Source organism: Castor canadensis, chromosome 10 (genome assembly GCF_047511655.1).
Source record: "Castor canadensis chromosome 10, mCasCan1.hap1v2, whole genome shotgun sequence".
In the NCBI taxonomy this organism is placed as follows: Eukaryota; Metazoa; Chordata; class Mammalia; order Rodentia; family Castoridae; genus Castor; species Castor canadensis.
This window is the reverse complement of record NC_133395.1, coordinates 73350886-73377315: the sequence shown is the minus strand read 5'-3', so window position 1 is coordinate 73377315 and position 26430 is coordinate 73350886. Positions and strand designations below refer to the sequence as shown.

The 26430-nt window shown below is 41.3% G+C and overlaps 2 protein-coding genes and 1 non-coding gene across 6 annotated transcripts in view; all 3 read right to left on the bottom strand.

Moving 5' to 3' along the window:
• Positions 1-683: 683 nt before the first annotated feature.
• On the bottom strand, positions 684-25078 carry N4bp2l1 (NEDD4 binding protein 2 like 1). 4 transcript variants are annotated; one of them, XM_074043582.1, is made up of 7 exons: positions 22780-25077; positions 16337-16390; positions 13959-14031; positions 6066-6195; positions 5664-5752; positions 3248-3324; positions 684-2207 (listed from the first exon to the last, which is right to left on the bottom strand). In XM_074043582.1, the coding sequence occupies exons 1-7, from the start codon at positions 23274-23276 to the stop codon at positions 1949-1951; spliced, it is 1179 nt and encodes a 392-aa protein (XP_073899683.1). In that variant the 5' UTR covers positions 23277-25077; the 3' UTR covers positions 684-1948. The 4 variants fall into 4 exon arrangements, with proteins under 4 accessions (XP_073899683.1, XP_020032432.1, XP_073899681.1 ...); XM_020176843.2 differs by lacking the exons at positions 13959-14031; positions 16337-16390 and having other exon boundaries at positions 6066-6193; positions 22780-25058; XM_074043580.1 differs by lacking the exons at positions 3248-3324; positions 13959-14031; positions 16337-16390 and having other exon boundaries at positions 2017-2207; positions 6066-6193; positions 22780-25078.
• N4bp2l2 (NEDD4 binding protein 2 like 2) overlaps positions 6066-26430 on the bottom strand; it is a 113749-nt gene continuing 93384 nt past the window's right edge. Inside the window, exon 11 of the transcript XR_012436263.1 lies at positions 6066-6193. The gene's annotated coding sequence lies outside the window, so the exon portion shown is untranslated. The remainder of the gene's footprint in view (positions 6194-26430) is intronic.
• On the bottom strand, positions 15255-15384 carry LOC141413192 (small nucleolar RNA SNORA16B/SNORA16A family). Its single transcript, XR_012438001.1, has one exon. It is a non-coding gene; the product is annotated as a small nucleolar RNA SNORA16B/SNORA16A family (small nucleolar RNA).

Here is a 26430-nt window from a genome sequence, read left to right as displayed (position 1 = left end):
CTGAGGTGGTTCTGCAGTAGGCATGTTGACTAAGACACCCAGGATTGCCTGCGCCAGAAAGTAGTAGTAAGTGGATTATTGTTACAGGATCATTCTGTTACCCTTAAACATGTGGAAATTAGTAAAACAATAATTGTTTTATTGTTAGATTGATTCAAATTTACTAATTTTTGTCAGCCAAGCTTTGCTGTTCAAAGGAGATGCCAATTTTTAAGAATCCTAAGAAAAAATTACATATGTATTGCTCATAGTTAGTCACTAAGATGTTAAATAAATTGGGGGGGCAGTACTAGAGTTTGAACTCAGGGCCATACACTTACTAGGCAAGCACTTCATGCCCACCAGCCTTTTTGTTGTTGTTGTTCTTGCTATTATTTTTCAGATAGGGTCTGGGTTTTTGCTTGGGAGCAGTCTCAGATGACTGTCCTCCTACCTACACCTCCCACGTAGCTGCTATGACAGGCACATGCCCAGATTATTTGTTGAGACAGGATCTCTCTAATTTTTTGCCTTGTCTGACCCTGAACTGTGACCCTTCTCACCTCCGAAGATACTGAGATTATAGGCATGAGCCACCATGCCCTGCTTGAGTAGATTTCAACAGTGTTAGACAGTGAAATGTTCAGGAAAGATAACATTTCTAATGTGCACAGGTTTATAGAAGCAATAAAATATAAGGTTGCTTTTGTCTTTAAATACCTCTATTTATTAATAATGACTAATAAGCTTATGACATAGAAAACATGGTTATAATTTTGATTGAATTCCTTCAAATCTATTTTTATTGTTGAGCCAAAAAAAATTCAATGACAAACCCATTAAATGCAACACCATATACAATTTTAATAACCATAAAAGCACCATTATATAAGACACTTAAAATAATATTTCACGAACATTAGAAAGAAGCTGTTGGCCAAGAACAGAGCATACAATCTACATGGTCTTGCTTACCATTGTCTTAAAGCAAATTAACCCAATCTGAACCTACTGGAATTTAATTTGGATTTGTAAATTCAGTATTAATATGAGGGACATGTCAGAATGGTGACAGAGCTTTGCTATCCAATGCCACATAAAACATCAGCACTGCGCGCCCCTCAGTGACATGGTGCTACATGCCAACGATGATCTGTATCCTGGACTGCTTAATTCCTTGCACTCCAAAACATTTGGTTTGCCAACTAATTAAATATGTTTATAGGCATAACTTTAGGAATCATTTAATTATTTCCCTTAAAAACTGGTGTTCTTACGGAGGCAGGTTTATATTATTTACACTATTAAATGATGACCAAAAGTTAAGTTTGATCCTTTTAGTTAAACATAAAGTGTGAATTTAAATAATGACACTGATTTTCCTTAGCAGCTTGTGTAGTTATTAAGGATTTGACGTTTTTAACAATTATACATCATTAAAATAAAGGAATAACTTCTTAAAAGTGTCCACTTTGAAGGACATTATTCCCGGATGTATTAGTTTTAAAGGAAAATCAGTATCATTAGTCACACAACTCACAGTTTTGGATAGATTACAACATTTCCTGACTCTCCAATCTCTCCAGCTTCCCTGGTGAAGATGAATTTCCTGAAAAACTTAATGGATTACTTCAGAGGCAGTGTTACTACAGCTTATGTATAAGAACGCTGTTTCATTTACGAGCCTATGTGGCTAACTGATTATGTTCTTGGATTTCAGTTCCAAATTAATTCTCTCCCAACAGAGAAGACACTTTAATGCAATCTGCAGAGTCCCCAGCACACCATGCATATGGGCGCACTTTAACAATGCTTGTTGAAGATAATATGACGACCTCTGCTCAGAAACTTTGGGTTCGACTATTTACACTGGAATTAGAGCTCTGACTGAAACTGAACAAAAAATAAATACCAAAAATGGAAGTAAAAACTTATTTAGGAAAATTCTGAATGGTTGTACGATAGGCTTCTAATAGCCATGGTGACAACCACCCCTTCTGTTAAAGGAGCTCTCATTTGCAAAGCCGCCATGAGCCCTCCGGTTTGGAAACTCTGCGTAGGTATTCCAGTATCCCATACCATTGGAGGGTGATGCATTATTCCTGTCCTGGTTTCTGTTCATTCTGCTTGGCTTTTCTGCATGAAGTACACTGTGAAAGGTAACATCATGTTCATACCGTTCTTTCATTCGGTGTATTTTTTCTCTTGGGACTCCATGAATGTTTCTTCTATATGGAAAAGAAATGCAAACATTTAGTTAAGGCAGGCTATCAAAATGAGTTGCTTGCATTTTTTACAAGTCCTGTTTTGCACGGATAATGCTCTCTACCCTCAGGACACAACTTGCTATTCAGTTACCCTGCAGGCTCTACTGTCCTTCATGCTGCCCTGCACATCCCTAAATCTAGCCTAAGGCTAGCTTCAGAAATGCTTTGTTTCTGGTGATCTCAATGATGTGCTTCAAGACATGAAAGAACACCAGGACAGGACATTCTTTTAAAATCATATATTAGCTTGTTAATGATATTAATAGATTTTTCATTGGTTTAGGTCAATCAGTCCCCGATACTGCTAAGTGCTGCTATTAAAATAATCTTAAATTCTAGCAGGCACAAGTATCAACTGGGGATATAGTTAGAAATGTAATTACCAAAGATTACAATTGTAGAGCAATCCCAATGGAGGTGATCAACAGACTCACTATGGAAACACTATCTGCTCGCAACCATAAGATGAACTAGACTCAATCCTAAAAAAAGCAAAATCTGATCTCACTGGTTGCTTTAAGTCATTGATATTGACATTATACAGCGTGAATGTCAGAACTCATGCACTCAAAATCAGGTTAGTATTATTTGGACATTTATTGCTTTATAAGTTAGAAGCAGCATCTAAACTGTAAATGAACAACATACTGTTCAACAGCTAAAGATCCAAAGGCAAAAACACCATTGATATGTGCAGTTCCATGCAGAGGAAAGAGCTTTCAAATGTTCATTAATGAAGAAGCAATTTAATGGAATGTTAAATGTGTCCTTTGAAAGGACCAAGTCCAAGCCAGGATTTAGCATTTAGCATTATATTAGAAAACTGAACCAAAACTAAAGTCTTCACATTAATAATTCCAAAGTTATCAATTTCCAAGAATTACCATTTCTGGCCTGAAAACTACCAGTCCATTTCCAGCCTGAAAAGATTCTTTTGCTCGGTCTGAAATACCTGAAAATAGCAGGATACATAATGAGGAACTAGAAAAACAAAGAAGTACCTTGCTAACTCTTGAACGTTGAATTTCCAGCGAGTGTCAGGTTCTCGGAATATAACTTCATAGTTATTTTCAAGTGCCTGATTTTTCAAAAGTACATAAAACATTGAACATAGTATGTATGTTTGGGACTGTTTATGCTGCCATTTAACATTTGCTACAAATCTTTTCTAAAATTCCTTTAGTTTTATCAATAGTCCAGTGCCTTAATTTATCTATGCAATTGGCTCATTCCTATACTTAGCTACTCTTAGATTATATTATGGTTCCCAACGGTACATTTTCATCAGTTTTATTTAGTATATACAAATTGACCATCTTTAAAAAGAGATCACTGTACGTTGCAGGCAAGGCTCAAGTGGCAGAGTGCCTGCCTAGCAAGCAAAAGGCCCTGAGTTCAAACCCCAGTACTTTCAAAAAAAAAAAAAATCCACTGAACTAGCTTGCAAAGTCCCAGACACAGGTGTAAACAATGAACAAGGTGAATTTTCAGAGCCAGATTTTCTTCTGTCAAATGCCTTGTACTGTTCTTCTGCCTTGATTTAGAAGAGTACCACAGAAACAGCCTTTAGAGTAAAAGTAATTTCCACAGGTTTTATGTACTCTTCCCTCCACAAGTAGCTCCCTCTGCTGCTATGCAGTAATTTGGCCTGAGGCACTGTGCCTCATTTCCTTGAGTACAGAAAACCATTATAGTACAGTTCCCACATAAAGATTCAAATATTATTTGTATTCGTAAATTATTTATTTATCTCAAACTGAACTTTCTGTTGACAATATTGTTTATTCTATTATAAATCACAGAATGAAAAGAGTTAAGTACAAAGATTTCCTCATAAGCAGAGAGAGGGATGAATAAATTCTGTACTATTACACAGAAGTGTGATGATAATTAGTATGTGTCACATAAATCAAAACATGTGGTAGACAGGATTTTGAATGTTTATATCACAAAGTAATGATAAATGTAACCTGAATATCCTGAGTGATCACTGCACACTGAATACATGTGCCAAAACATCTCGCTGTACTCCATAAATACATATAGTTATTATTCGTCAATTAAGGCATACACTTAATTTTTTAAAAAGATTCCCTGTCCACACTTTGGATGGACACCTCTAAGGATTCAACTATCATACCTTGAAAATATCTAATATTTGAGTCTAATTAATAATTGTGGGTGGCCATACAAAATTGCATATATCCAGAAAATGAGTAAAATGACTTCCTGGAAGCCACTCTTGGTTAATCCCTAACTTGGTTTTGAGTTCTGCCTGTATTTGTTCAACTCTTCATGGCCCTGTTCATTTCTCACCCAAGTGGCTTCTCAATCATGAACTGAAATACTCACAAAAGCTAGTGCTTTTTTTTTTTTTTGGTGGGACTGGGTTTTGAACTCAGGACTTTGCACTTGCTGAGCAGGCACTCCACCTCTTGAGCCACGCCTCCAGTCCATTTTGCTCTGGTTATTGTGGAGATGGGGTCTCATGAATTATTTGCCCAGCTTGCCTCAAACTGCTATTCTCCCAATCTCAGCCTCCCTGTAGCTAGGATTACAGGCGTGAGCCACCAGTGCCCAGCGATGATGCTCCTTCTTATATTTATCCAACTTCCAGTTTGGTCCCTAAGTAGAGCTGACAAAAGTATCATCAGGGAAAAGCATACCTATTAGGTATGCTGTATGGGCCAAAATGTAAAAAGAAGCCTAAAAACAGAAGGTCTTGAGCCCAGTGTAAAAGACACTTCACAATTGCAAGTGAGGGTTATGTGTGACACAAGTAGAATACTCAGCTGTTTCCTTCCTGCCCCACCCTTTATGTCTGTGGATCTTTTCCCCTTTTTATACCCAGTAGAGAAATGAAAATTTATTAGCATAAGAGACAAAAGCATGTCTGAAAAGAGATCAGATGGATAGCTGAGACGTATATATTTATATTTGTATTCTACTGCCTTGGTAGGGTTACAATGTTAATCCTAGTTTTGTTTTTAAAGACTAAAAAATTCTGTTGCCCTGGAACTCCCAGGCAGCAATAGTACACAATACTGAAACCCTGGCCTGTCAAGGGCAGGTCAGTCTTATGTAACCAGTTGCCCTGCTAGTAGTGTGTCATCTAGTCCAAGTTTCAGAGGGTGCTCCTCGGTATGGAAAATGAACAAGAGTGAAAAACTATCAAGAATTCAGACCAAGGATTATTTTCCAAGAAAAATTTTGAAATTTTACCCTGCAGTGAGATTAGCATTTCAACAAATTTCACTGAACAGCAGACAGACTCTAAAACTTCTTTACCTGCTCCCTGCAAGAACTAAGGTTAGAAAATAACGAAAGCACGGAAGATCAGAAAAAGGAAAGAACAAATATTGCAACTTTCTCACAAAATGTCCATAACTGAAAATTCAGAATGATACTTCTTCCTACCATGACTGCATAGGGCTTCATTTCCCAGGCGTGCAGGTTGGTATTATCAATAATAATGGGGGATATGCCATTCCTCATTGCTTTTCTTGCTGCAACACAATGTTATATAACAGTGAACATCAACATGCAACAACCAGAGGAGGGTGAGTCTTACCCATATTTTTGTCATTTTTGTTACAGGATGTCCTCATTACACAATTCAATGCCATATATTTCAGAACCCATTATCAGTAATTTTCTTTTTCCTAGAATCTAAAGAGGTTATGCTCTAGCTTTCTGCTTGGGGAAGAAAATGGCAGCACTTTTGATGAAGCTCCTTCCATAAAACTTATTCATTCTGAAAGCAGCTACCATCTATGTGCACAACAGGGTTTCCCGGGAGTTTGGAAAGGAATTCATCACCTCTTTTTTGGTTCCATTCATGAGCTTCCTCCAAGAAGTCAGGGTTGAACTCATAGGCACCATCTTCCCTGAAGAAAAAATCATCCGTGCTGAAAATCAGGGCCCTGGGGAAGTCATGTTGCAATTTTCTGCAAAGTGGAGAAATGAAAAGAGGGATTTTTTATTACCTGCATAGTGATGGTAGAAATTATTTCCTTCCACCTCTAACATTCGGCAGTTTGAGTTTTGAGTTATTGAACTTCAACTTAAAAGTTATCTTTGGAAGGCATTACTCCCCAGAAGAGGGCTGAGAGGCAACCTGTGTGTTGCCAACCCTTGAAACTAAGGTCTGTGGTCAGACACTACCTCCTGCACCAACCAGGACTTAACTGAAGATGAAACTGAGGCTAAGTGGAGTGTGTGGTGACTGTCTTTCCTGCTGGACACCAGACCCAAAGACCATTATTCTCCAAGGCGCCAGAGCCCTCCCAGACCTCCCTGTGGGTGCCACACCCCATGCTGCAGCCCTTCCCTTGGCCCCTAAACTCTTACCTGTCCTGGGTCCCATTTCCTCGGAGCTCTGTTCTCTGTAAGGACCCATCTGAGAAACTAGTTCTTGCTGAGGTGTGAAATGTAGATAAAAGTGATGTATGTGCACTACCCTACTAGGTAACATCCTTGCATTTTAACAACACCTAAACCAAATGCGAAAAAAGTACAAGAGAAGGAGGAGATGAACCCAATATCCCCGTGCCTTCCTATTTTCTACCACTCTGGGTCTAAATATGAAAATAAAATGAAAAACCATCATGTAGCAAAACAGATACAGGGTTTTTAAGTTCTGTGCAAAATAACTTTTTTTTTTTTTTGTGCAAAATAACTTTAAGGAGATGTTTCCACTCGGAATCCTTAAATTTTTTTTTTTTTTTTGACAGAAGGTGATAATGATGGCCTGTCATGACTGGGGTGGTCATTGAGCCTCCTTTCCTTGTAAAAGTCGATGCTGATGATCTGGTGATGTGGGAAATACCTAGTGCAGCACCTGACAACCCATGTGCTGCAGCACTGTCACAGATTCAGCTGGCCAGCAGAAAATCTATGGCCACATGCCATGCTCAGAATAAAATGTTTACAAGTTAGAGGAAAAAAACCTGGAGAATGATAAGGGCAGGAAACACAAACAGCAAGCCGAACTATTCAACTCTTCTATTTTTCCTCCAGTGAGAATGATCATAATCCAGCAAGAACATGGATGGCAAACAGTAAGCAGCTAAGTGAGGTTCAATTCTTGACTCTTCCCCTATCCACCTGTAAAATATGGCAATAATCCCTACCTATTAACAGAGCTTCTGGTAGGAACTCATATGAGTTAAGGTATGGGAAAACACTTTAAAAATGGTAAGGCACTTTACAAATGTAAAGTACTGTTATCTTGTTAGTGGTGATAATGAGGCTAATTTTACCCAACCCAGACTGCTGACGTGTCATAGTAGTAAAATACACGGAAGTGTAAGTGAAGTCATCTTTTATGTACTTCAGTGGATGGGAGAGTTAAAAGGCAAAAAGCAATGCCTGACTTTCAAATGTGAGTGAATAGGGTTGGCAGAGTGGCTCAAGTGGGAGAGAATCTGCCTAGCAAGTGTGAGGCCCTGAGTTCAAACCCCAGCACTGAAAAAAAAAAAAAGTGAATACATTCCAGAGACAGGAAATAAATAAGCATCTCTGCCAAAGAAGAGGCAGAAGGCATTACAGAAGGAAAAGGAGAACTGAAAAGTAATTCCAAACCAAATACATTTTTTTTGTTAATAGGTTCTGGTGGTACAATGGGAAATTCAATGGACATAAGATCTTGATTTAAACAACAATTGGCAGGATGCCAGTGGCTCATGCCTGTAATACTATCTACTCAGGAAGCAGAGATCAGGAGGAAAATAGTTCGAAGTCAGCCCAGGCAAACAGTTCACAAGACCCTATCTTGAAAAACTCTTGTGGAGTGCCTCAAGGTGAAGGCCCTGAGTTCAAGCCTCAGTACCAAAAAAAGAAAAAAAACCCAACAATCTGACATCTCTCTTAGTAGCCTTGTGAGAAAATGTAGGCCATAAGATAATATATTTAATACTGTAAGACTATTAATTAGAGAACCTATTGAACATTTATTGAGCACTAACATGTGCCAAATGATATGTGAAGTGTTAAGGCACAAAATTAAATTAGCTGCTTTCAAGAATTCATAGCTTGGTCAAGAAGCCAGGTCTGACACACCTCGGGAAAAGCTGTCCCATAGAACCCCTAAGAGAAATAAGTTCTGAAAAGGAAAGCATTGCAAAGGACACATTTGACTTGGACTTGAGAGATGGAGAAAGTTTTGCCTCTGTGGGAGAGGTTAAGGAATGCTTTAGGGCTGAAAAGTAAAGGACTGGGCATATTGCTCAGTGGTAGATCCTGTGCCTAGTATTCCCAAGATCCTGGGTTAAATCCCCAGCACTGTTAAAAGACAAAACAAACAAAAAACCTGAATGACTTCAGGGAAAAAAATAAAAAACAGAGGCACTAAGGGTTAAAAGTGGCAAATTATCTGTGAAACTCTGGTTTCAATTCTGAGCGACACAAATTGAAAGAGAAATTTGGCAAGCTGGAAGAAGTCCAGGGGAGAATGATCAGGTAAATGTAAGGTCCACAAACCATAGGAATTTGTCAGAGGAGTAAAGATTATCAAAGAAATGTTGAGTATTTAAAGTTAAAAACAAATGATAAAAGTAATTTTCATTATTATCCTCATGTAGTGGAAGAGGAAATGAACGCATTTTGGGGTCAATAATTTGGGCTGGGCAGTCGAGCTGGTCTTGTCTGGAGTCACCCATGCAACTGCAGGTGTCTGACAATAGGAGGAGGCAGAAGGGCCTAGGCAGGCCTGGTCCATGCCTCTGCTGGGCTGGCTGGCACTGGCTCTCGCACCACCTGGCTTCTGCAGGCCCATTCGCAGACCATAGTATTGCAAGTGGGCATGAGCGGACCTGCTAGGTTTCCATCACGTGCTGATGGCCAAAGCAAGTCACTTTGCCGGCCTGCATTGAAGGAGCAGAAAAATAGCTTCCACTTCTTGATGGAATGGGGAGCAAAGAAAATGTGGCAGCTTTAAATCAACCACGAATATAAAAAGTGATATGAAAGAAGGAAGAAGTAGAAAGAGGACTGGTTGAAACCAATATAGTTTCCATAATAAATGCCTGTTTGACTTCAAAGCTACTCAGACTGAGAAGGCCAAATCAAAAGTCCAAACCTTAACCTCTAATACACTGATTATAAAGATACCTTGAAAAAAATCTGAAGGTAGCACTAGATGCATTTTCATATATGTATTTTATTGTTTTTTTAAGTATGTATATTTTACATTTGTGAGCACTGTAAGGTTTTTAAATTATTTTCATCAGTATTATTTAGTCTAATGAAAGCTATGTTCAGAGAGGAAATAACAGTGTATAATTTATTTCCCTTATCTTACATGCACTAAGCAACTATGAAAAAGGGTTCCAAGATTTATTTTTCTCTCTGGTTGGAGGTTTGATACCCCTTCTAAACCATTTGCTTTCCTAGTAAGTTTATCACATGTTCACAGTTGAATTTTTTCTTTTCATATACATATCCTTATCTAGTCCTATTTTCCTCTTCATGGTTTTTACTATTTACAAGAAGTGTATACTGCCTAATGTTTTCTTTAAAAAGATTTTAAGGCAAGGGTGTCCAATTCACTTTTTTTTTTTTTTGTGGTACCAGAGTTTGAACTCAGGGCCTACACCTTCAGCCACTCCACCAGCCCTTTTTTGTGATGGGTTTTTTTCGAGATAGAGTCTTGCAAACTATTTGCCCAGGCTGGCTTTGAACTGCAATCCTCCTGATCTCTGTCTTCTGAGTAGCTAGGATTATAGATGTGAGCCACCGGTGCCTGGCTCACATTTTGTTTTGACTCCTATTCATTTCTCGAAAACAAAAACAAAACAGAAAACTGATGCTCTTTTTGATTGCAGAATTTTACTTTGAGTAAGAGTTAACTTGTTCAGGACCACTGTAGGCAAGATCAGCATCTCACATTTCCTAAGACATGTCTGACTGTGGGATCCAGAGTCCTGCTAACAAACAGGCAAGACTATGATTGCTTTTCACCTTTGTGCCTCTTTGTTGATTTGTTTTTTCAGTTTTTGATCTGTGTGATGTTCCTGAATGACCATCCCTTAAAAAACTTTTTTTTATCTTCACCTAAATGTTAAATTTAGCACCAATAGCCTTAGTAGCATCTTGAAAATGCAGGACAATAAAAACCCCACTAGCTAAATGCAGACGTGATTAAATAGACAATTTCGAGATTCTTAAACTTAAGTGGAAGCAATAAATACCATTCCATCAGCTTCAGAAGATGAGGATAAAGCCCCAGCGCTAGCTTGCTTTATGGTGGTCAGGAGCCTCATGCATTAGGCAAATTGAGAGAATGAAAATAAAAGGGAAAAAATAGAAAGAGAATTACTTCCACATGGCCTTCACCTCCCCCACATCCCCCCACATTCATTTAAAATCACTACTATGAGAAACTCAGGCACCAATCGAGATTTCACAACTTAACATTCTTACGTAACTCGTTAATAGTCAAGAACCATAGAGATATTTAGATATCTGTTCTGTCAAGTCCTTTGCTCATTGAGAAGGTTCAGCATTGCTATGTACCTTAACTTGTTATCACTAACATTTTACTATGGAACTTTTCAAACAGGCAAAATGGTGAACAGCACAGGACAGGCCATGTATCATGATTGAGCTTCTGCAGTTATCATGCGGCCAATCTTGTTCCATCTACTTCACATTTTATCTGGTCACATCTCCCTCAGTGCTCACATCTCCCTGGTCTTCTCACTAACATTTACCTACAGCTGCTTTGTTTGAATCAGGAGCAAAACAAGAGCCACATGTTGCATTTGGTTGCCACTCTCCATAAATTCACTTATTCTACAGTTTTCCCCCTCCTAATTTCCATCTGAACTTTTATCCCCACAACCTTTTTAATTAGAAAATGTTCAAACCTTTACAAATGAAGAAAAATAGTACACTGAACACTGCTTACTGGAATGTTAATATTTTGCCTCATTTATTTTGTCTCCACATAGTTTTGGTGAACTGTATGAAAACAAATAGTAGATACCACAGCACTTTACTCCTAATTCTTTGTCAAATATCTCCTAATAATAAGAATATTCTCCTACATAATCACACCATTACCACATCTAAAAACTTAGTTTAATTCGTAATATCTTATATAAAATTTTTAAAATTCCCATGATGGTCCCAAAATATCTACTTGTTTCAAATACTAACTTTGCTTATTTTGTCTTGTTAGTTTTTTTCAATCTAAAACTGTCCTCATGACCTTTTGGGATTCCCTTTGTGAGAAGTCCAGATTAGCTTGTTTGTCTGTGGTTTCTTAGTTCCAAGGATCTAGGTCCAGGTTAAACATTTTTGGAAGGGAAGTATGGAGGTGATATCTGGGTGTTTCTGGTGGCACCTGAAAATTCACCCCATCATGCTAAGTTGGGTCACGTGGTTAAAGGCACCTTTTCCATGAACATGGTGGTGGCTTCTTTGTAACATTTAGTACTATGTGGGTGGGACATTAGCCAGGTAAGTATCCTGTTCCCTAACTGCCTTTTCCTCCCCACCTCTTACTGTTGCTCTGAGCCCTGCTCCAATCCACTATTATACTGGGAATCACAGAACATTGATTTTTTCCAACTCTGCAATTCCTTCTATATTTCCTAGGTGGAAGTATAAGAGCTTTCTTTCCCCTTCCCCCTTTTAGGATCCTTTCCACCATTATTCTTTACAATGCTCACATTGTCCCAGACTTGGCCAACAGTACCCTTCAAGCTGGTTCCTGTGTCTTTCTCTATGCAAACTTCAAAGACACTGGTTTCATTTCTAGTTAGCAAAGAAATACATATTCAATGCAGAAATTTTTTAAACACCAAAGTACAAAAAAAGGGAAGGTTCCTATATTCTTTCATCTAAAAATAATTACCTTTTTGGTCTTCTCTTCAAAATTTCTATTTTATCACTTGTTATATAAAAGCAGAAATATAATGTATAGCATACTAAGTTTTCACCAAATTCTTTTTCTTTTCTTTTTTTTTTTTGGTGGAACTGGGGTTTGAACTCAAGGCCTTGTGCTTGCAAAGCAGGCACCTTACCACTTGAGCCATACCACCAATCCACCAGATCCTTTTTCACAACAAATTACTTCCCATCTCATAAAATAATTCTTCTTTGACTTTTTTTTTTTTTTGAGACAGGGTCTTATTATGTAGTCCTAGCTGGCCAGGAACTCACAATCCTCTTGCCTTAGCATCCCAAGGGTTGGGATTGCAGGCATGTGCCATTATAGCCACCTATCTTTTTTCTTGGCAGTACTGGGGTTTGAACTCAGGGCTTCAGACCTACTGGGCAGATACTCTATCACTTGAGCCACTCCACTAGCCTTTTTTTTTTGGTTGGGTATTTTCCAGATCGGGTCTCATGCACTATTTGCCCTGGTTAGCTTCGAACTGTGATCCTCCTGATCTCTGCCTCCTGAGTAATTAGGATTACAGGTATGAACCAGAAGCATCTGGCTCCAGCTATCTTACTGAATTTCAATTTCTTATTGCATACATCAATTGCTTTTAAATTTTGTTCATACTAATCTCTAACAAAGTCTAAATCTTTCTCTTTTTTTAAGTGCTACTGAGGTTTGAACTCAGGGCCTTGTGCTTGCTAGGCAAGTGCTCTACCACTTGAGCCACTCCCTCAGGAAAGTCTAAATATTTTCAAATATTACCTAGTCATATATATTCATCTTTTACTTTTGAATTTATGCCTTTGATAGTACATTTAGACATCTTTCTCACCCTAAGATTATGTAAATTTATGATTTATTATGTTTTCCTCCTCAACCCATCTAAAATTTTACTTTGATATGTAGCCTTAGATAAAGATCTAACTTGATTTTTTTTTCCCACATGGTTGCCTGCTTATCCCCAAACAAGTGACTGAATAAGTCATCAATTCTCCATTGTTTTGAAATAGTTATTATATACTAAATGACTACATACAATTAGGTTTGTTACTGGACTTTTTATTTTGTTCCACTAAGCTTGATGTGTGAAACATATTTTCATTTTCTTTTTTTCATATGTATACTTTTTTTTTTTTGGCAGAACTAGAGTTTGAACTCAGGGCCTCACCCTTGCTAGGCAGGTGCTCTACCATTTGACTATTCTATTGTGGGGTTTTTTTTTTGTGTGTGTGTGGTACTGGGGCTTGAACTCAGGGCCTACACCTTGAACCACTCCACCAGCCCTTTTTTGTGAAGTTTTTTTGAGATGGGGGCTCATGGAACTATTTGCCCGGGCTAGCTTCAAGCCTCGGTCCTCCTGATCTCTGCCTCCTGAGTAGCTAGGATTACAGGTTTGAGCCATCAGCACCTGACTGTTCTGGTTATTTTTGAGATAGGTTCTTGCTTTTTGCCAGGCCAGGAATTGTGATCCTCCTGATCTCAACCTCCCAAGCAGCCAGGATTACAGAGGTGAGCCACCAGCATCTAGCTCCTTTTAAATTTGATTCTTAGTTAACTCGCTTCATAGTTCAGAGTCCTCATCATTTTTTTATCTTTTGTATCAGCGAGGAATATTTCAATATAGATAAAATATGTAATATGGGAGAAAAGCAGAACAATAATATAACAAACACCTGGACACCCACCACCTGGAGCTGCTAATGGGTAGCATTTTCTCAGACTTGTTTTGCTGACTCCTTTAGTGTGCTTCCCCTTCCCACAGCATTTATTGCTGTCTACCATAACATAATTTCCTTACATTTTACATCCATTTCCCTACCTCTGCACATAAGGTCCACATGGGCAGGATCTTTGTTTTGTTCATTGATGATTCCCAAGTACCTAGAACACTGCCTGGAACACAGTAGACACTCAATAAATATTGTTGCATGGCAAATGAAAGGAGTGTTACATATTTTACATATCTACTCATGTTGACATACAGACTGTCCATTCCTTTTAACTGCTACATAGTACTCCATTATTAAGTGCTTATTGTGTGCCAAGCCATTCTAATAGCTGTACATTTCTCAGATAATGTTCAAATAGACCTGGGAGATAAGCACGGCTGCTAATCCCCATGTTACAGACTAGTGAGTGACACAGCTCGATCACCACACTGCATGCTAACCACTAGTTTGAGTGTGATAAAAGAAACCACAAGTATTTATACTTCTCTAGTGATACATAGGTTGTGTGCCATTTTTCCTGTCATGAACAAGTTCCAAAGAACACTTGTGCACACATGGGTGGTCCTGGGTCACTCCTCAGGTGCTGCGGCTAGGGCAGCCTTTGATTTTTGGGACAGCAGAGCAGATGCTCTCTAAAATTGCCTTCTTTCCTTTAGAAAGGTTTTTCTGATAGGCTAATGTTCAGAAGGCAGAGGTTTTCTCTCATCCCTGTTCTGCTCTAAGCACCTGTTAGAATGCCAGGCACATGGGAGATAGAAAATACATGGTGAATGTAGAAATGACTCTTGAATAGAATGCTCTCTGGCCACAAACATGCACACTTTTTATGGGGTCCCAAACTGTGTGAGAATAACCTCTCATTTATGTATAATAAGAATTTTAAACAAATCTCAGATTCACCCCCTAAAGACCCTGGGAGAGAGAGTTTGTTTTGGATCCTAGTACTTCCTCTGGATGCTAATGGAATTCTCCAGAACTTACACCTGGGAGGAAGGAAACTCAGTAGCCTTAAAGAAAGGAGAACCATGGCTGCAGACCCTGCGGGCAGTGTTTCCTGAGGCCTGATAATGGCTGGACCTTTGTGGTATTGCCAATCACTATACCAGGAGTGAGCCCTGTGCTTGGAGAGCCAGCCCCATGTGTGCTATCAAGCCACAAAGACCAAGGGCTCTCGTGAGGAGTTCCTGGCCTACCCCATGGTACCCCTCACTCACAGGTAGCCTTCATTGTCATGTGTCATGCAGTCCCACTTCACTCTGTCTAGCAGAAATCTAGCCAAATCTATCATTGGTATAGGTTTTCTTGTGTGTGTGCTTTGTTGGCTAATTCAGCCATGCCTGGAATTGGAGAAGGAATCAGGCACACCTCCTTCATACACTTTTTTTTTAGTCCTCTTTCCCAAAATGTCATAAGCCAGTTACAGATAACAGAAGAGTAGCCACCCAAGAAAATGGTCACTTTGGGCTGTCTTTTAACTGTTGTTTCAGGGAAAGCAGCATCTTTGATCCTAATTTTTGATCCCTTTTAGTATAACTATCAGATGAAGGAGCTGGCCCATTAATCATATTCACACATAAAAGTAGGAATCATTTTCTGTTCAATGAATTTAATTCTGGGGTGAGTGGATCCATTAAAAAAAAAACAAAAAAACCCTATTCACCTCATTGATTCTGTTTATGTGAATAACCTCCTGGTTGGTTTGGTTCTTTACCCGGGAACCATGCGGACTTCTCAGCTTGTACCTCTTAGGAAGCTCCTGGCATTGCCTTTTATTAACATCCATTCAGCAAATACTTAGTGCATACCTATGATGTGCCAGGCTTTTTTTTTAAGGAAGTGGACACAATAAGGTTCCTGATCTCAAAAAACTTATAAGTTATCTCATAAAATTTACATTCTAATAAAAAAAGCATATGTAGAAAAGAGAGTCAAGGTACAGGGCAAAGAATGCTGGAGAGGCAGTACTTTAGGTGAGCTCTGTAGCTCTAAGAAAACAGAGATACTTTAGATAACAAAGAAAGCCCCTCTAGAAACTCTTCATTACGTCCTTAAAATATGAGGGAAAAGTGTAATTGCTCAACAATTATACTTCAACAGGGCACTCTGATAACAGAGAAAAGGGGGTGGAAGAAAATTTGTCCATGAACAACCCTGGTAAGGTAAGACACTTTGCAGATTACAAAACACCTGTCTTAGAATCAAATTGTGGGGCTGGCGAAGTGGCTCAAGTGGTAGAGCGTCTGCCCAGCAAGATGAGGCCCTGAACTCAAACCCCAGTGCCACCAAAAAAAAAAAAAAAAAGAAGAATCAAATTTTGATTTTTGATGCCCTAATCTTAAGGTCCTCATCTATAAAATAAAAATGACCTCTGGCATATCATGGGGTTATTGCGAATATCCAATGAGGGTGTGTAAAGTGTACTAGCTCTTCCTTTTCCACACCTTCCTTCCCCTTTCCCAGATTCTTACCTTGATAAAAAGATAGCCTTCGCCCCAAGCCATATACATGATCCGATAGAGAGCCTTATGAAGGAACAATTAGAAATTAGACTAATGTTCTTTATCATACTATTTCTTCAATCCCATAGAGCCCAGATATTCTTAAATAACTTGATAAATGTGATAAAAATAATCTCTTATAGGGTTTGTCTACAGTCTAAATGGCCCTAGAAAGGTACCATTATATAGAAAAAATTTCATTGAAATGCCAAGAAGGAACTCAGTCAAGTAACAAATATCCTATCATGTGAGCAGATTTAGACACTTGGGAGTTAGGAGTTGACATCTCTCTCTAATGTACCATAATCAGGGTAAATATAAATACTTACTTAAAAATCTAAATCTCATCTCCATCCATTGCCCCCAATGGTAACACATTAACAAAGATAAATTTCTCGGTGATTTTTTTTTAAATTAGGAGAAACCCATTAATAAGCAATAATAAATTCGACCCAAGTTAACTAAGTCCCCTTAACAGGGTCTTTAAATCCTTTTCCCATTACACGACAGATCAAAAAGAACCTTTCACCAGGTCACTCCCACTAGCCTCTTCTTTTGATACAGAACACAAAGCTCTACATTGGAAATTAGGAGCAAGAGCCCTAGGACCTTGATCAAGTTCAATCGCCTAGAGCTTCGTGTCTTAGGCTGAAGCTAAATGAATTCTATGGGAGCTTCTTACACTTCTGAGACAATCCTCTTCCCCTTTCTTTTCTTCATCCTCTTCTACTTCCTCTCAAATCACCGTCCGTACCTTCAAAACTCTAGAGCCCCAGTTCAGCAGGGTCCTCTTCCATTGTCCCCACAGCTCCAGGAACATGGTGATGGTGAGCGTCCTATGGCTGGGCAACCTTCCCTGACACAGCCTTTCCATAGGTGATTGATTACAAGCATGGGCTACCCGGTATATTCCTGCTCTTTGTAAAATGTGCAGCACTTATAGTTGTCAGTCATTCCAACCTCAGACAGAGCTACTGCATGGGCTCTCAGGAGTGAGGAGACTAAGGACTCACCTCAGGAAAATAGAGAAAAGCTAGTAATTGTTTTCCAAGGAGACCAAAACGACTAAAGACCTGAGGTTTTCATCACCTGGCTGCTATGCTGGTGCTATTCAAAGACCAGAATACTGCATACTTTATATTTTGATCTTGCTTTTATTAATGAAAGCCCTGGCCTCATAAACAGAAACACATGGTGCAGACCTGCTGGTGAGGAGCACTAGTATGAGGTGGCACGTGCTTTGGAGTTGAGCTACGCACCATTTAGCTAAACTAACTGGTCCTCCATTCTCATTGCTTCCCATATTCCACTGTTTATTTGTGAGTACTCTTTTCTCCCCATCTGTTTATCATCACATATTAGAAAAGCGTCCTTCCATCTCCCGAAAAAGCTCTGTTATCAAAAAACAAGGAAAACTGTTTCTCTTGATGGGGAACTCCATGTTATCAGAGATGTGAACAAGGAGACAAGGCAGCTGTCAGGAAGTTTCATTTGCGCCTCACTGAATCTGTCTTACAAGTCACTTGTGATGGTTCTAAAAGGAAAGAGAACATCGCAGAGGACACAAGGTGTTCTAGAGCCTGCTTGCTGGACTTGGCTTTGACTGATATGTGGAAACTGACATGAGGTAACTTTTGATTTTTCAAGCAAGGTTATAAAAAAAAAAAAAGGGGGCTGGTAGAATGGCTCAAGTGGTAGAGCACCTGCCTAGCAAGCATGAGGCCCTGAGTTCAAACCCCAGTATCACCAGAAAAAAAAAAAAAAGCCTACCTTCTACTATTGCCGTTTCAAAGGACATTTTAGTGTTATACCCATACAGTGGAGTATTTTATTCAGACATAAAAACAATGATGTTCTCACACATGCTACAACATGGATGAATCTTGAAAACATTATGCTAAGTGAAAGTGAAATAAGCCAGACACAAAAGGACAAATAGTGTATAATCAACTTACATGAAGCACTGAGGGTAGGCATATTAGAGACAGCAAGGAGCTTTGCAGGTTGTCAGGGGTGAAGGGGAAACAAAGTATTTGTATTTTGGGTGATTAAAAAAATCAGTTTGAAATACAGAGCAGTGATGGCTACACAACATCATGAATGGACCACCACTGAATTGTACACCTTCAAAGGGTAAAAAATAGCCAAAACAGGGATACATTTGGACACACATTGGAAAGCACTGAGCTTGGCCACAGATCTTTTGCTGAGGCAGGAAGAAAGGACAGGTGCAGTTCCAGGTAAGTTTGTTAGACCACAAGCTGAGAGTGAAGTGTCTTGGGATTGGAATTCTATTGCTCTCTACTCCTCTGTCCAGCTCTTAATTCTCTCCATGATCTGTCCCTAGGTTTACCTAGCCAGTCCACTCACTGCTATGAAGCTCCCCCCTCAGTCAAGCCCAGTAGAAAACATAGCTCCTTCCTACCTCCATCGCCTCCCCTCTTCAAGGCCAAGGCAAGAACCACAGGAACACACTGTCTCCCTAATCGGCTTGAACCCTTCTCAGTGATTTGCTTGGCCTTGAACACCATCAACATGCAAGATGCTACTCCCCCACCCTTACCCACAGTAGGGTATGATGTTCTTTCCCCTGGTTTGGTATATGCCTCACTAAGCAAGTGCTGATAGTCTTGTAAGTACTCGGTGAACGTTGTTACTGTTGATTAGTGACGAATAACCAGCAATAGTTGGCAGATGTGTGGTACACACATTGCACAGTGCTTAATGAACACATATCAATAGGACTTGTGTTTACCATAGTATCTAAAATCCTTATAATACAAACATACTAATAAAATATCTCTATTCTAATGAAGAATCAGAGGTGTTGAAGAAATCAAGTGACCAATGTGAGTTCATATGCTAATTAATAAAATTAATAAAATTTATTGTCATTAAAAATCCATCTCCTCACAGATAAGTTTCCCAGTATATGTCCCACTGAGAATGAACATAGGAGAGCCTTTCCTAGAGAAAATAACATTATTTAGTTAGTTATGTAAGCTCTGTCATACAATCTTAATTTAGCCAAATCATTAAATTTTATACATGAGTCATAATTTTCACCTTTTAAAAGTTACCAAGTAATATATATTTGTTGTAGAAAACTGGAAAATAAATTGGGGGAGGCATATAATCCCACTACCTAAAGACCTCTTTCTTTGAGCAGAAAATGGTGTGTGTGTGTGTGTGTGTGTGTGTGTGTAAGGCTTTTTAATTTAAAGGAGGGAAAAATATAGCTACAGGTCAAATAGACATCTATTTTTCCATGACTGCATTACTTATAAGCCACTCCTCTATTTTTGAATATTTAAGTTGTCTCGGGTTTTTCCCTATCTTCACACTTATCCAATTATTTCCTTAGGATGAATTCCTGGAGGTAGAACTTATAAATCAATGACAACCTATTTTTAAAACAATGTCTAAATAAAATAGAGGTGCTAAAACAGATTAAGGAGAACACAAATTTTTTAGTACTCTGATGTGCTTAAAATTTTCTAAATCAGCTAAAACCCAACTAGCTTTAAATAAATCCAAATAATTTAAGTAGCTGTTTCCCACATCCCAGCCATGTCAACTCATGAAACACAGGTGAAAAGTATAGAAATCTAACATTGATTTGAAAGACAAGACATATCCTAATTTCAAAAAAGACTTTTATTAGTTCTTTAAACAAATGAGAAATATAGGTTAAGCAGAAAAAGATGAACCCACATTTATAAAAACTGATTTCCTCCAGTTTTAAAAGAAAAATGTTTTATTAAACTGGTTTAAGAAATACATGTTCATTATATAAAGTCTGTTAAACACACAGAGCAAATGTGAATTTCCCAGAATCCAACAGATACATGGTAATCTTATAGTTTTGATATTTTCTAAACATGAGTATTTAAAACAAATCGTTCTTCTCCTTCCCCCCAAAAATGTGGGGAAGGCAGCTCCTTGAGGGTCACACACCTGTGACTTCCTCACCACTTCATCCTGCCGCGCCTCTCCTTGCTGAGCTGTAGCCGGTTACCCTGCTTATTCCTCTGACCATATAAATGCACAGACTACCCCAAAGCATGCCAACACTCCTCTGCCCCAGGAGCACCAATATCCAGCACAACTGTAAGGCTCCAAGCCACTGCCAGCTGCCTTCTTCACTTGGAGCCATAAAGCTTGTCAACAACTCTAGCAGAAACTAATACTGAGACAGCACTTTAAAGTTTTCTTAAATCTTCCTCACACATTTAATCTTCACCATAACTTTCTGAGGAAGAAAGAGCAGCTATCCCCACTGAACAGGAGAGGAAACTGAGGCAATATAGCTAGTGAGTGGCAGAGTTCAGATATAAGTTGACTCCAAAGTCAGTGCTCCTCACCTAGCCATTGTCTGACAGCTGGAAGGCAAGAGTCAGAAGGATCTTTCATAAATCCTCCGGCCTCCTAGTCACACAAACAGAGCATAAGGCTCAGGGAAGCTAGGTGATTTCCCCCAAGCTGCCAGCCAGTTCATGAGGACCAAGCCAGCACTCACTCCAGTCATCCCTAGAGAAGATGTTCTTTAATAAACCAGTGTCTCATCCACGTCTGCTTAGCCAAATGTCAACCAGGAATTAAAATCCTAAAAGTGTAGACAATTAGAGCCAGAGGGACCTTAAAGACCACTCAGGCCAATCCACTCACTTTACAGATGAATGCAAAGTTCAAAAACCTCATGTTTAGCTCTATGAATCTTCCACTAATCATATTACTTCCTTTCCCATCACGGTTAAAATCTAGCCAAAAATGTTTACTTCCTTCTTTGACACTCAGTGTGTGACAGATCACAGACCAGCAAAGTGAAAGTGAAATTAAGGATAATTTGACAACCAGAAGATACTTGGAAAGTAACATATGTGCCTATCATGGCTGAATCACAACACAACCAAGTTCTGCTGGGTTCCAAGAAGGCTGTATGCTCTACAGCACCCACGAGCTGGAGAGGACCTACTAAGAAGTGTGTACCTCAGAAAGGGGAACCAGAGCCTTCCACAAGTCACCCACCCCTTAGAACTGCAGATGTGGCACTGTTCTTAGACTAAAGGCTTCTAGTCCGTAAATTAATCAGAACCCTAAACTGATCAGCACCTTAAGGGGGCTGTCATGGTTCCCTCACGACCACTTCCAGGTCTCAGGCTCTCCTCCTGAGGCCACTACCTGGCAGCATGGGAACTGACCTGTGAGTGCAGGCCACCTTATTCTTCAGCATTTCCAGGGTCCTATGGCTAGTCTTATCTGTCCTGTGCGATGGAAAGCTCTTTGAAGGTAAGGGACCATTCCACTACTGAATATCTATTCTTGAGGCCCTGCCCTCAAGAATCTCACCGAAGGATAAACAAAACCATGTGCAAAACTAAGCACAGTCACTGAGCTGTAAATAGAAACCGAGAAGAGGAGCACGGGCTGAGGGTAAGGAGTTGCAAGGTAAGGCACAGCAGAGTTTTTAAAGGACTACTGCAAACGGTAGAAAGAGGTGGCGTGCAAGCCAGGCGGGCAGGCAGGCATCAGCCCCGGCAAGGAGAGAACCAGCTTGGTTTACGGGACATGGTCCGACGATGCTGGCACAGCAAGAGCAAGGCAGGGAGTGGCGGGCGATCAGGATGGAGCAGTGGGCCTAGCAGGGTGGCAGCAGTCACCAAGCCCGCGCAGTTCTCGCTGACCTGGTATCGGGAGAGCGGCTTACGCAATTGGCAAGTAAACGAATTTGGGCGCCCAAGGCGGCTCAGTCAATAACGGTCTGTGCTGGCGCCGCCGGCCTCCCGCCCCCGTGCACCTGTGCGCATCGCAGCTGCCAAAGCAAACGCAGGCCGCCGAATGCACCGGATTTCCACGACCGGCCCAAGCCCCTTGCCAGGCCCCGCCGCCCGGCTCCCGCCCCCGCCCCCGCCCGCAAGCCCCCGGGTTTATTCGCGTGGGATAAACGCCTGTTGACACACTGTGGAGGCTGCCTGCGCGCTCGCGGCCGGGCGGTTTTCTCTGCAGTCGCCACCGGGGCTTCGCGAAGATGAGTCCCTGCGGGCCTCCCCAACCCGACGATGGGGAGGCTGGGGGCGGCGAAGGCGGCCTTGGCCCAATGGCACCAGGCCGGGACGGCCGCGGAGAAGGGGCCGGTGCCATCTGGGGCTTGCGCAAGGCGCAGTGCCGAAATCCATCCTCCCGGGGAAGCGCAGCGGGAAACAAACAAGACGAGCGGGCGCCCTCCTCTCGGAGCCCGCGGCCGGGGGCGCCGAGGGCGAGGGCTGGGTGGGGGGCGCGGCGACCCGGGCTTCCCGCGCGGGCGCCCGGCGGGGAGCGAGCGGCGCCCGGGAGCGGCTCCGCGCTGGGGCGCGCTCAGCCGGGCGCGCAGTAGCCCCGGGCCCGCGCGCCGGCGCCCAGGCCGCTGTCATTACCTGGCCAGTGTGGTTTTCCCCGAGCCCGGAAGGCCTCGCAGGAGGTAGAGGTGTTTCCTAAAGCTGTGGCGGCGCGGAGGGGTCCCCCGCGGGGGCGGTGGCCGAGGCGACGGCTGCTGCTGCCGCCGCTGCTGCTGGAGGCTCAGCCTCCCAAAGGATTCAAGGAAACTGTCCTCCATGGGAAGGGTGCTGGCGGCGAGGGCCTGGGTTCCCTCTCCTGAAGTCACGGTCTTGGCCAAAGCTGTTGTTTTTGTGACTCTCCGGCCATGTGATAGGTAGAGGGGCGGCGCTCGGAGCCCAGCCCCTCCTCCCCACCCGCCGGAACCGCGCTGCGTGGGAGGGGGCGTCCCTACCTGGGAAGCTGGGGACACTGGGAGACTGACAGCCTGGAAAACATGGGTGACGTGACGCAGCCCCCAGCTCTCCCTCCCGCCTCCCGTCCCTCCCTGTGTCCTTCGCCCTGAGGGAAGGGGCCTACCCGGTGAGACACTGGACATTTCCCTGCTGCCACTGTGGAAATACACACTGAATTTTGAAGCTCTCTCCCACCCCACCTCCACCGGCCTAGACCTTGAAAATGAAATGCTTTTCGCTGACAATTAAATGTGAACAGCGTTTTGAATAGTAACAAGCCACTGTCTCCCCCCAATTTATGTGCACCAGTATCTGGCTGGAGTCCCAAGGGCTAACACACACTCCTCCACGGCCTGTATCTTCTGTTTCTCTTACCCTTCTTTATCAGCCTACCAAAAAGAAAAAAAAAAAAAATCTTAGAAATCTCTGTTGCCTCTACATAACTTTAAATCTCTCTTTCCTCAGGTGGACTTCTGAACAGTAGCATAGGGTTGCCGCTCAGGCACCATAAAAAGAGGCAGCCTCTCTGGGAACTCTTTCAGATCCACAGAAAAGTGGCAGCATCAACCGAAACCATTTACAGAACATTCAGTTCTAGGCTCCAGGAGCTGGTGAGCCCCAGTGGTTGATCACCACAATTCACACTCACGAGCAGCAGGATGATTGTTTTCCGGACTGAAAGAGACAATACTTAAATTTTCCTAGAAAATATGAGATTTATAGTAGCTTTGGCTGCAATAATTATTGAAAAATAAATAAGTTTTGTTTCTGCCATCTAAGGTATGAAAGCTATGAAAAGGAATTGGAAGGGGGGTGATTTCCTCCTAAAACAAAATCCAGAGATTCCACAATCAGCATAAGGAAAGGGCTGTCCAAAGGGGCTCTGCGCTGATAACTTCACCTTCCCCCATGGGACTCCCCTCAGGGAGTAGCAGAGTGGGAGTGAGGTGGGAGAGAAAAATGAGCTGGTTTTCCTGGAAAATCCCCTCCCAGTAACAGGTACCAGTTCGCTATGAGGACAGGAATATGCAAAGGGCGCCTAAAATGGAGAAAGAGATCACAGGTCCCTGAGAGAATATCATTAAAACGTCCCAACTCACAAGGTACCCACCTCCATTAAAATCAACATAGTTTCTCACCTCTTAATCCTAGCTACTCAGGAGGCAGAGATCAGGAGGATCAGGTTGGAAGTCAGCTCTGGGCAAATAGTTCTAGAGACCCTATCTCTTAAAAGAAAAAAAAAGGCTGGTGGAGTGACTCAAGCAGTAAGGAATAAGGAGTACCTGCCTAGAAAGCTTGAGGCTCTGAGTTCAAACTCTAGGGTCACAAAAAAAAAAAAAATCAAAATAGATTAATGACAGGCTTTATTCAAATAGATCTTTACTCAACAAAACAAAGCCTCAGGCCCATAAACAATACCTCAGGGGTCAGGTGGACCTAAAGGCATTTGTGTATTACAGTTTTGTAAACCTATCCATGCCTTATGACACTGCAGCTTACCTGTGACTTCCACCTTGTACACTGGACCTACAGACAGGAATTTCTCATGGGCAATCTCAACAAATATTCAAACGCAATGGCCAATGTCATTTTCACCCTAGAGACAACTACTAGGCTTTCAGTCCTTTGAAAATGTATTCCTTTCCTAATAAATTTTGCTGTCAATTTCAATACATTTCCCCGTCTTGTCTGGTTCTTCTCTCACTGAACCTCAAAATCAAAATAGCTGCACTGATCTTCAGGTAATACCAGCATACAGAAGTATACTTTGATTCCTAGCACTGCTAAGAAACAATGGAATTGCAAACACTTCTCCATGTATTAGGGAGAAAACATAAGGAATGAAATATACACAGATCATAACAATAGTGACACTTATAATCTATGTATCTGTATAAGAGTGTGTGTCTGCTGGGGATTGAAACTAGGGCTTCTTCCTGCATATTAAGCATAAGCTCTACCAAAGAGCTATACTCCCAGCACATACTTCTTACAAGACTCTTTTGCCTAGCCTCAACTACTACCTTTTTCATTCCAAGTCTTCTCTATCCAATAAGACAGCCACGTGGCTACTAAGCATTTGAATTATGGCTAGTTCAAATTGAGGTTAAAAATCTGAATTCAAAGCTAGGTGCTGGTGGCTCATGCCTGTAATCCTGGCTACTTGAGAGGCTGAGATGGGGAGGAACTCTATTTAAGACCAGCCTGGGCATACAGTTTGAGAGACCCCCATCTCCAACATAACCAGAGCAAAATGGACAGGGCATGTGGCTTAAGTGGTAGAGCACCTGCTTTGCAAGCACCTGCATTGTAAATGTGAAGCCCTGAGTTCAAACTCCAGTTTGAATTTTGAAAGTTTGACATGAAAAATGAATATCTCACGTTGCTGCACTAGAAACAATTATTATGATGGACATAACAAAAACAAAGCCAAGGTGCAGTGTCCTGTTGTGTAGAAGTTACTTGGTAGGGTGAAGCAGGAGGGTCTTCTGAGCCCAAGAGTTCAGAAGCAACACAGGCAACAGAGAGACACCTTGTCTTAAAAAAAAAAAAAAAATGGATGCCTGGCTCTAGTGGAAGAGTGCCTGCCTAATAAACACAAACCACAGAACTTCCCCCGCCCCCAAAAAGAATCACAAAAGAGGAGGAAGGTAAGGCAAATAATCTTATAAACCATTTTTGGCAAATGAAGAAACAGTGAAATGTTTGAGAAGATATGCAGAGACAAGAAAGTGCAGAAGAAAAGCTAGTGGGTAAACCTGCCAACACAGAGGTGTCCTCTGGATAAGCCTGACTTGATAATTACACCCCACCCACCTAACCCTGCATTCCACACCTCACTCTTCTCTTGTGTGATGCTGGAGATCAAACCCAGAGCCTCACACATGCTTGGCAAGTGCTCTACCACTGAGCTACATCCCAGCCCACACCTCATTCTTCTTGTCACACACTGTCCAGGAGACAAGAATTATATCTTTTATTCCACAGTGCTTAACATTTGCCAGTGTGCACAAGGACACCTGGTGTCACTGACATAAACTTTGAGAAGAGGGAGGAAGAGTAACCCAAACCCACTTCTCCAAAGCTCCATTCTGGATATTGGAGAAAGGCAATGGAGGTGGGAGATGGTTGCAGACAGCAGGGAATCCTGGAACCTAAGTACAAGCCTGCATTGCCAGTCAGCTGACATGCATCAGTGCCACCATAAAGTGCTCCAGACTGGCGGCTGCCCACACCACACTCATTGTTCTATTTCTAATATTCTCCTTAGGTACAGCTATGGGGCTGCAGCTTTGA